Source organism: Gymnodraco acuticeps, unplaced genomic scaffold (genome assembly GCF_902827175.1).
Source record: "Gymnodraco acuticeps unplaced genomic scaffold, fGymAcu1.1, whole genome shotgun sequence".
NCBI lineage: Eukaryota > Metazoa > Chordata > Actinopteri > Perciformes > Bathydraconidae > Gymnodraco > Gymnodraco acuticeps.
The window spans coordinates 1,083,561-1,095,107 of NW_022992351.1; the positions used below are offsets into that span (position 1 = coordinate 1,083,561).

Below are 11,547 nucleotides of genomic sequence, written 5' to 3' on the forward strand. Positions count from 1 at the left end.
TTCTAGTTTATTGCAATCTGACATTTAACATAGTTAAACCTGGAGGGGCTCCTGATTGGTCCGCCCCAAACCACGTGTCCAGTCGAACTCCTGCTACACATGGTACCACCCACTCGGTCCTTCTCAGACAAAACAAAACATTAACTTCTGTAATACAGAGGTTTATATGCTTTTTAAAAATACTATAAACCTTTTATTAAAAATGTAGGATCTTGTTTTTCTGCACTTGAATCACGCTGAGTCCAAAAGGAGCCCAGGCTGCTTCTCCCTTTTCACTCGTGGAACTGTCCATGGCCTCGTTTAATATCTTTATAAACTGGCAACAGTTTTTAAAATGCTATTGCTTATGAAAACTATTTTTCTTGAAGGAGAGGGTGCATGTGACATCTTGTTTTCTATCAAATTATGGTTGAATCCCATGTCATATAAACCTGTGATGTCCCAATTTTACAAGCTTGTTTTAAGAAAAGACTGATGCTCATTGCCGCACTCTACTCATATTTACAGAAACGGGGTCAGCAGGTTGAAGCCACTGGCTCTGTAAAAGTGAAGGATATTCTACAAGGTTACTTTAAGAGGGTATATTTCACATAATATTCCCTAGTACACCTCACATGAACAACTTTAACAGATACCTCCAATAAACGTTCACAGCCAAACTCTGGTGGGATTGTTATACCTCTCACAATTCTTTTATATGAATTTTACAAGCTATCAGAGGGCACGTAACTGATTCAATCAGTCGAGAGTCTCCTGCTTTATATCTGGCTAATTAGTTGATTTGTAGATGCAGCTCTGAAGACACTAAACAAATATATTACACTGTAGTCACGCCCTTGTTCTGACAAAAAGGCCTATTTTTACCAGACTTTTTTTTTCAGGGACAACAGCACACTTTGTTTGCAGAAAACTTCTCCGTGATGTGCAAAGGATTCAGGCATGTTGCCAACAGCTGGCGCAAGAATTTCTAATGTGGTTTTTGGTCATCAAACTGCCCAACCATCCTCCTCAAACATATCCCTATGTCTGACCCTTGCCTTTTGCATTCCTCCCTCTGGTCTACAGACTTTGCATGAAATGAAAACAATCTTGTTTTTTTTCACCCAATCTTTATAACTTTCTATTATGTTATATCACTCCATATTTTGCTATGCCGTCCCTCTCATTTTAAATTCATTATTTAACACATCCCTCCTCTTGACTGCATAAGAAAGACAATATCAATGTATCGATCTCAAAAGTTTCCACAACTCAGCAGTGCAGGGCTGCTTATGTCTCAATTATGGAAATAAAAAAAAGATCGTCAAAGATATCAATGCACGGTTTCCCAAATATAACCATGCACACTTATAAACGAATATGCCGCCTTCAATCCACCCAAGTTCACGACACAGTCACGGTGGGTTGAACTTGATATTGAACTCAAATACTCCATTTAAATAAATGAAAGAAGAAAAATTACAATAAACAAAAATAAACCTATTAGTTTGTGGCAGGTTAAAGTAAGTGCTATCAGCACGAGTTAGGCATACGAGTATATTCCAATATGCTCACCTGGCTATTTCACTCGTTTAAAAAGCACATATCATATTCATGAACATGAAACTCTGACAATAAAATAATTGAGAAGTTTCCAAGTACTAAAATTAAACAAGCTGTTTAAATTAAATATTAATGGATAGTGTGGAGTTAGGTATTAAAAAATGTACAGGGTTACAGCTGCTTGCACATGCGTGCTGACGGGCGCTGCGTGCAAATTCGCCAATGAAGTGTTATGTGAGTACATTCATTTAAACATGGGTTTGTGAACGATTTGCAAGTCAGCCGATATTTGATAGCTGCACCCGTCACCAGTGACCATGTATCCTAGTTTACCCAAAGGCACCGAACCTTGCTCCAGCCTTAAATAGAAAGACAAATATCAAATGTTTAAACTGGAGAAGCTCTCAGGGATCCATTGCGGCTTCTTTCTGTCTCTTTGACTCATTGCCTCTCATATCACTTCACATTCTTGCATCTAGAGCCTCGCAATGCAGTAACAACAATCCAATATAATATGTTATGCTTTATTACGAGGAGCAATGGGGTGTCGTGGCAACACTTGTCGTGATATTATAACGGCAACTACAGCAAAGCATTGCAGTGTGATGTTTACAACAAAATGACCCGGATGCTCATCCAGTAACGTGAAGGCTTAAATCGCCACTTTACCTCGGAGAAAGAGGCCATGTGTTGCGCCTCCTTGCCTCGTCTCCCCACGCCTCCGATCCAGTCCCACAGATCCGCATTTCACATCCAAACAACTGATCGTCTGTTCAGTGCGTCTTTAGCTCAGCTAGCGATTATGTCATGTGGTATTGTGGTATCATTTAGCAAAATCAAAACCTGCTTCTTTAAAAAAAAATAGTTTTGTAAAGCGAGCACTGTCAAGGTCACTGTCTAGTACACCGTCTGCTCTATATTGAAATTACCCTCCTGGAATCCACTGGTCCTGTCCAGACAGGGCAATAGCCTAAACAAAGGGCTTTTCTTTCCCTATTCTCTCTTTGATTCTCTGCAGGCAGGTTGCCACAGTTATGGCCTTGTGCGACCCTTTTAAAGCTTCCTTCAAGGAAAACACACCGCCCAGGGAAGCTTAAAGAAGCCACAAAAGTGGTACCGTTTAAGTTGAAAGGGTTGGCTGATCTTTTTTATTTGTTTACTACAGACAATATTTCATTCGGCTTTGTGTCATCATTCATTCTCTAACAAAGTTCAGGAAAAAACATAAATGAAAATGAAAATAATAACTATACTGTTTATAATAAAAATAATATACATTTCTTAAATGTCAAAGAAACAATTCAAATATAATAAATGAAAATAGCCCCTCACTTTGTACACTTTCTATGTCTACATGACAATGTTTATAGGCTATGCTAAATATACATAGCAAACTATAGCATTAGTAAAAACCTTTGCGTAATTTGAATTTGACGGTTCTTAAGTAAGAACACGTTATGCCATGAGCAGCGACAAGATTTGCCAACATATTTAATTTACTTTATTAAAAACAATTTTGCAATTCCAGAATGAAAAATGTGTGTGTGTGTGTGTGTGTGTGTGTGTGTGTGTGTGTGTGTGTGTGTGTGTGTGTGTGTGTGTGTGTGTGTGTGTGTGTGTGTGTGTGTGTGTGTGTGTGTGTGTGAGCGTGTGTGAGCGTGTGTGAGCGTGTGTGTGAGCGTGTGTGCGAACTGTTGTCCGTCAGATTGGATACGTTTTATAACCCTTTCACTGTCACTTTTCAAATTACAGTGTTTTCAATTGTGTTAATTATACGTGTATGACCTAAAGCCAGCTATACGCAAAGACATCAAGGAAAAAATCAAAACATAAATAAATCAAATTTGAAATCGTTGTAATCTGTGTTCCCTATCTCCGACATTTGATCCCACAATATCGGATATATTTCCACAGACCACCCATTATATATAAAAACAATGCCTTGATTGCTATAATGTACAATTAAATATAAATAAACAACTAGTTTCAAAACAGCTGAAAACATTTTAGGACTCGTGTTTCAGTTGTAATTTATGTATTTTATGTATCATACACCAAGCAGGCCTTACTGTAACCGATGTAAAACACTTTCAGAAATTATTAGCATTGTCAACTCCATATTTTATTTAAAAATATATATTATCAAAGGCACTGGGAGAAAAGAAATCCACCACTGAGCTTAATGAGTCGTAACAATGCAACAACAAATCAACGAAACGACAACATCCCCAATTGAGAGACTGTTGCAGCACTTCCTGATAGTTTCCCCTGGTCACCACCAGAGGTTATCAGCCCCCCGTCTCATGCGTCTGCTCACAGCGGCCATAACGCCTCCACACACACAGCCAAAAGCAATACAACTCTTCATACATTTTACATTTCAAGGTACAAATCAGCAGCTGAAGATGCGTCCAAAGAGTCTAAAAAGTTTTGTTAATCTTGTGTTTGTATTTGAAAAGATGCTGTCCAGTTTAGCATGAATTCCGTGTTTTCTAGTAACTGTTAATCCCGGGAAAGTAGACCATTTCCTTATTTTAGGTGACAGGATAAACCATTAAAACATTACTTTCTGGAAACTGGTTATTGCAGTGCTGGGATAACGGAATATAATTCTATATTTCCTTTTACCATTGAATATAGAACTATTTTAAAGATGCGTATTTGGATATTTTTGTGATAACCCGTTGTGAAATGTTACAATTCTAAATACCTTTCAAATTTAAATGTAATATCCATTCAAATTTAAAATGAAATGTGACATTGTAATTATAAATGAAAGATCATTTGCATATTCTTACAGTTTTATCTCATTGTTTAAGATTATTAATGTTATGTGACGTAGGTCATGTTGGACGCCATAAACACAATTATAATGTATGCTCTAATATCGTTAAATGTCAGGAGTTAAATTGTAATTAAAGCTGGTTTATTTTATTTTTCTCAACTATCACCGCATCGCGCTCTTTACTTTGACAAAAGTAATCACTTGTAACATGAAATACAAAATATTGCTCTAAATTAATTGTGTTTGTTCTATGAACAACGAATTGTGTAAGCTAAACAGCCTAAACAGCCAAAACTATCCACGTAGGCCTACCGCCAGTAGGAAGAAAACGGCCATACCTTTAATCGTTATATTGTGGGCGACGTCGTATTATAATTTCCTCTCGCTGTGCAGACAGTATGGCTGCTTGCTGTGGGATTACTGGTGTTGGTGTGAGACGTCAAAAGTCCTACCTGTCCTCCGTGGTCAATAACACACACCTCACGATGTGTGCATGAAACCATTGGCGGTTCCAGAGTGCATGGGCCACAGCAATAACTTTTTGGCAGACTTCTGCAGAAAACACAGAAAAAGAACAGAGCCCAAATGTTAATGCAATGCTCTGAGAGATGGTCAGAAATGCAGGTCAGAGGATATCGCTACCCTTCCCCTTTGTTATGTATTTATGGCATGTCATTAAGCTTGGCTGTCTAGACAGGGAAATAACACCTTGTTTGCCTACAAACAAACAAACCGCCAACGTTGGTGTCCAGCCCCCTATTTATTATTCACAATCTGCTGTGATGTCAAGGTCAAAGTGACTGCATAGTCATGGTCAAGGGTAAATCAGGAGACCCAGAACTTTCCACAATGATTGAAAACCCAGAAAGCAGACAAACAGAAACTTGAAGTCCGACGGCTTGGATTCTAATCAACAACCGCAGAACATCCGAAGAGCTGGACAAAGTGATAGGCCTGCCAAATACTGACCTATAGAACAAATTCAACTACAAAAACACCAGCACACTTACATATATATTGCAAATGATACTGTATGATGTTTTCGAAAAAAGCTACAACATTAGACCTGTAGTATGGCTAGGCCTCAGACGTGATTCATTTTGACAAAAGCACAGGGGCCGTATTTATTTGTATTTACATCTAACCTTAAGACCAATCTGCGTTTATTAGGAATGGAAACAAATTATCATAGACTTGAGATAGATAGTCCTATAGTCGGTTAAAATGAACCATCTTGAATTTGAATCTCATTTTTAAATGTAGGCACATTTTCCCACATAGGCCTATATTTATTTTTTAACTTAAGTAACCCAACTTGCCTTTAGGACTATAAGGTCTCAATACTCAATAACACTGGTCGCATGCATTCAAAAACACGTCCCGCAACCACAAACACACACAATCTGCAAATATTAAATACACTATATCTCTAAACCAAACTAGAAGCTCAATCTGCAGTGCTGCTTCGGACCGATATGTGTACTCAATGTGCTTGATCGTACATGTATTTCCGTTATTAGGTGTTTAGATTATTACAAATAAGGGGTTCATAACATTATAAAATGCATCTTCAAGTTCATTGCTAAACTTACCTGCTTTTTAACAGTGATAACAGGGTCTAACTTACATCCAAATACGTGCGGGTGATGCTACACCAAACAGGCATTGTGATTCAAAATGTATGAAAATGCTTTGCCATTTTAAATTGAGCATTCATTGTTTATAAATGCAAAAAGCAGAATCAGCTAAATATGTGTGGGCCTTAAAGCGGACAGGTAAGTGCAAGGAGAAGTCCACGTGGAACTCGTGTATTGTGCGGGAACAATTCTCGTAATTTGAACAAATAAATTGTACCTATGGAATATCAGAATATATGAAAATAATATTGTGCGGTCACAAGTTACACGTTTCCGTGATAGCGGACAAACCCGTCTCTTTTAATTGTGGTTTGTTTGTGATGATTCTGAAAACTGCAAAGTACCGCAGGTAAAACACCTCTGCCATTCACTTGGATAAAATACGTTTGGATGTCAGGGAGGATAGATTCGGACAAACAACACGAGTTTCTCTCAGCCACCGACTGTGTTCCTCTTAACTGATTATTTTTGAAAGATCCAACCCTACAAGTCTTCATATATAATATCTGGAATATAAGTTTAAATATTATGATCCATTTTGTATATTGCAATGTGAGAAATGCCGCCATGCTGTCCACCAACGACGCGCAATTACTACATCGTCTACTTTCGCCATTAACAACACTCCGTGCCAATAAGTCTTAATCAAGCACTCTGCAGCATAAAATCCGCACCCACCCATCCGCTGCTGATGTTATGAACCTGAAGAGCAAAGACGACATTGCTTCGAGCTTCTGCTGCTTAATGACACCAGTGTAACTTGAAACGAGAGGAAACGCTGCAAGGATGGTTGATTGACTTGAATATTTAAGCATTTTCATAATCATCATTTATTTATGAAACACGTTACCAGTACGTAGGCTAATTCAACACCACAATACAGTTCACATACTGCACGAAAGTAGAAATAGACAGGCTTCGTACACGGCGTGTGATCAACTAATGCTACACTAACATTAAACAAAGACAAAAAAGTAATAAAACGATTGTGCATTTATGTGTAATACTCACTGACTTTTTAATGGTTTACAATCATTCCAGTTGCATGACAGAATCCTTCACTGACAAAGGAAAAACATACAGGTCTTGGGATATTCCAGTTACAGTTCCGCCATACAAGATAATATGAATTAAATAAAAAGGCATTGCACTATACAGATTAACAACATAGGAGCCTTTGTTTTATCACAGGCTTATTAAATGATTCCCCCGCACGAGAAACATAGCGTTTAAAATTAAGTAATATTTTTAAAAGAAAATCATTCTCTCTTTCGAAAGTCCTCTTTGTGAGATTTTTGTTGAAGAAGTCTCAAAGTCAGCGCGTCATTGCTCCACAAATTATGTCCATGTGGCGATTATCTTTCTAAAATGACAGCAAAAAGTCTCCTCTGTTCTCATATGCTCATCGCAAGTTTAGAAATCAGTCCTTTTTTGAGATTTGGCTTGAAGAAAAAAGAGAAGAAGAATAACACGCAATACTTGTCTTTGAAATACAGATATCGTTTTAAATATTATATATTTATATATGTACATTCATATAAAACAAATGTGAAATGGATTTTCAATATTTTCACAGTTTTTAGAGCATGTACTCTAACTTGAAAACAGGGGACGTGGTAGCATGGTCGATGGAGATGATGGAAGTTAAATAAAAAAGCACTGCCAAAAATGTTCTTCAGCCACGATTTTATATGCAAGAGGTAAATATATGGCATGATGTTGGAAGGTATGAGTTGCAGTTTCAAGAAGGTCGATGATCTTATCAAGTGGTGTGCATGTGATTGCTTTTGGATTTACTGACAAATTTCTTCTCCTTGACTCGCCGGTTTTGGAACCAGATGGTAACTTGACGCTCAGAGAGGTTGGTGCCGGCCGAGATGCGCCTTCTCTTGTCTTTGGTGATGAACTTGCTGGCTGCATACTCTTTCTCAAGCTCCTTCAGCTGCATCTTGGTGTAAGGGACACGTTTTTTACGCCCGCGGCGGTAACTGCTGACCTCAGGCTGCAATGGCACAACATCTAGAGAAAGAGGGAAAATGCCAGGCAAAATGTTAATGTTGCGCAAAAACACCGCAATGTGCAACTTCACAAAATCAGCAGAAATTGTATTTGACAAAACTGGTCTATTTCTGAACAAACAGGGTTGATATATAATTACTGACTTTAACTGATAATAAATAGGAAACTAGTTGCACGGTAATTCAATTTTCAAGGTCGAAACTCGAAGGTGTGTGTGTGTGTGCGCGCACGTGTGCGCGCGCGTGTATGTGCGTGTGTGTGTGTGTGTGTGTGTGTGTGTGTGTGTGTGTGTGTGTGTGTGTGTGTGTGTTTTGGGGGGAAGGTGGAGGGGGTCATAACCAAAATGCAGTCAGGATCTCAGGTGTACTGCACCTGACATGTAAGAGGACAATTATAGAATCGTGGCATAGTTCACTATGTACAATATACTCTTTTGTTGCAGTGTTGAGCAAGCCTATATTTTCGTACATGTACAATCAGTATCATGTTATAGCCACTACCATTGTCCTTCGTTTCAAATGAAAAGTGATCAATGTTGTTCCTTAGGTGCATGTCGATACTTAATCTACTATTAACTATCTACTACACAACCATCCTTGTAAACGCTATCTTAGGTCAGTCTCTCACATGTGTAATTGAACTGGTACGATTGTGCAAATATAAACTGCAATAAGTCTCAATATGGGTGCATTTCGCACTAAAAAACGTTTTGAAAATAGAAATCACAGACCATAATGCATTTAAAATGTGTTCTCTGAATTGTCCTTTAAAAAATAGATACATACAGAGATATTTTTGTTCCACTATGTGTTTTAGAAAGCCCCAAAACCGTCTGGCAGTGGCAACGGTTTTTGTTCAGGTAAAGTTCTAGGATTACACCCTTTCGCCAAGACTGGAGTTTAGTGCAAGACAGCCAATGAAAAACATGACAGGACAAGCATGGCAATACCTTGTGAAATAGTGGCAAGCTGTGACTCATTAGGCTTTTTAACCCATGTCATTTTAAATTCAAGAGTTGTGGATATTTCACCAGTTTGTGTGAATACAACATTATGGAAGTTCTTAATTTGGTAAATCATAATTCAAACATTATCTTCAAGATATTCTTATTGTTCTTAAATATTTAGTTATAAGTACGTTAAGGATATCTGGGTTACCGTTTTATTATCTTAAAGCAAAAATAGTGTAGGCCTATGTCTGTTTTTGTGTATGTGGTTTGTGAAGCAATACAGAAATACATGGACAGCGCGCTCTTGTGTTTTTGTGCATGTGTGCGCGCGCATTTGACTGCGTGCTCGTGCTTTCGTGGCTTGCTCTTGTGTATTTTCAGGGCAAATGTCGTGTGATAGAGCCAGTAGAGGTCTGAGAACTTCCCTGTTGGAAATAAAAATTCCCACAGATTTCACATACTTAATAAACCCTTGTGGTAAAGGAAGCAGTGTAGTAAAACTCTGTAAACTGCATACTGACCGGGCCTGTGTGTCTATTAGCATATATCGTGCATGTATGAAAGTAAGCAAGGCAAAAGGAGAGCTTGAATATCAAATATTAACTGATCAGTGGTTGTGAAGTACTAAAAAACGGATGTCCTTGCAATGCAAATATTGAATAAATGAATCCTTATACAAGCAGAGGACTAAACAGGTCGCTGAGATGTATTGGCACCACCCAAACACTGTAGCTTATAGTCACTATATTGTCAAACAGGGGGCAAAGGTATGCACTGTTGTACCTTCATTTTCTACGTGACTGAAACTATATTCATCATATGACTTCCGAAGAATTAGAATACAGGCTGTTGAAAGGAAATGCTCCGTTTATAGATGTATTATAAAAAGGGGCCATTCAACTGACATTTCCTTTAACTCACAATTATGATTTTTACGCACAGTTCTAGTAGAATGCATATTCGTTTAATGTTAAATGTAAGAATAACATTACCTCTCTAACAGAGTAGGCATGGACATATGATAACTGACATACGACTTGACAGCTGTATTTGTATTCAGCAAACGTATAGTTTCCAGGGAGGTATTTCATAAGTAGATATTGGCCCTTTTACGCAGTAAAATAGATAAACTAAGCAATAACATCAAAGCGAAAAAAAAAGTCTAACTACATTTAAATGGCTATTTGGACGTGATGACACGTGTATTAAAAGCATACACGCGGTGGGACTAACGTGAATAACAGCCTAAAGACAGCTTTAAATAACTTAACTGAATTTGTACATACCTGGAAAGGGTGATTTCCAAAGATGAGATGACTGCGTTTGTTCTTTGGAGCAGTACACCTGCCCATCCCAGCCATTGGAGAGAGCCCAGTGTTGGTAACCATCCATGGGGATCAGGGCGTCGTGCCTTGGTTCGGGATGGGCACTGATACCGGGCACCACTGACACGTCGAGATATCCAGGGACAGCCTGATATGAGCTGGCGAAACTCGGGTAGAAGGCAAACTCTTTTGCCCTGGTGGACAGTTCTTCCGTGGGCAGCGCTGTGCTGGTCTCGGCATATTTATCTGCGGGATGGTACGAGCAGGGCTTCTGCTGCAAGTTCACGTTGTGCGAATGAGACAATCTACAGCCGTAATATGGGTTTCCAAACGGATAACCGTAGCTCAAAGATGCACTGGATGACGTTTGAGGAGCGGGACACTGACGGCCGGCGTCTGGAGAAGAAATATCCGAGTAGACGGAGCCCTGGTGGGTCGCTATGGAGCCAGAATGTCGTCCCAGCGCGGGGTGCGACATTAGGTCCCTGCAGTGGGTCGCAGGGCAATTACCGCTCAGTCCCTCCATTGTTTGGCTTTTATTCTGGTTGTTTTCATTCGGGCTTTTTTCATAAACGTACATCAAGGTGTCCGCCCAGCGTGGATGCAGAACCAGCGAAGTCGTCATATCAGGGGCTGCCGATGCTTTTTAAAAGTCGACTACTCCAAGACGGACACCTCATTTCCAACTACATTTTACACCAAGCGCATGCGCACACAAGACCCCCGTGTGTCCACTTCATTAAGAATCTGGCACGTGATACGCTAACAAGTCCTACGAGATCGGGCTTGCGAGTTGGGGCAGAACAGCCCTTTAAAGACCACTGCCGTTTTTTCCTACAGAATATCGAGACATATCATTGGTTTAAATCACCTAGACCCACACCCTTAAAGGGGAGTATATGGACACTTTTAAGATCGAGGCAAACGAAAACAACCTGTGAATTTTAGCCGACTCCGAAGACTGCCAGATAATATGATAACATATGAGACATGTTAGTTGTTACATGGAAAGGAGAACAAATAATATATTTCAATTGAATCGCTCAACTGAAATATGCGTTTGTGCAGGCATTTTGTGTTTCACTCGTGACAGGGATATGTTCGGCTGAGCTTAAATTTCACTATTTCATGTTATACATATAACGTGATTTAATCTGAAATGCATGCAATGTAGTCAATTGGATGTATATTATATAACAAAGTATTTAAAATTAATAAATGCAGTGCTCTCAACGCATATGTATCCTTCCAATCTTATCCAAACTCCTTTTTGAAGGACGCATTTCCTTT

General features: G+C 39.0%; 1 protein-coding gene across 1 annotated transcript; it reads right to left on the reverse strand.

Annotated features, from left to right (window-relative positions):
• Positions 1-6,901: 6,901 nt before the first annotated feature.
• Positions 6,902-11,025, reverse strand: hoxc13a (homeobox C13a). The gene is made up of 2 exons (XM_034209364.1): positions 10,219-11,025; positions 6,902-7,983 (listed from the first exon to the last, which is right to left on the reverse strand). Exons 1-2 carry the CDS (start codon positions 10,880-10,882, stop codon positions 7,727-7,729), a joined length of 921 nt encoding a protein of 306 aa, XP_034065255.1. The 5' UTR covers positions 10,883-11,025; the 3' UTR covers positions 6,902-7,726.
• Between the last annotated feature and the right edge of the window lie 522 nt (positions 11,026-11,547).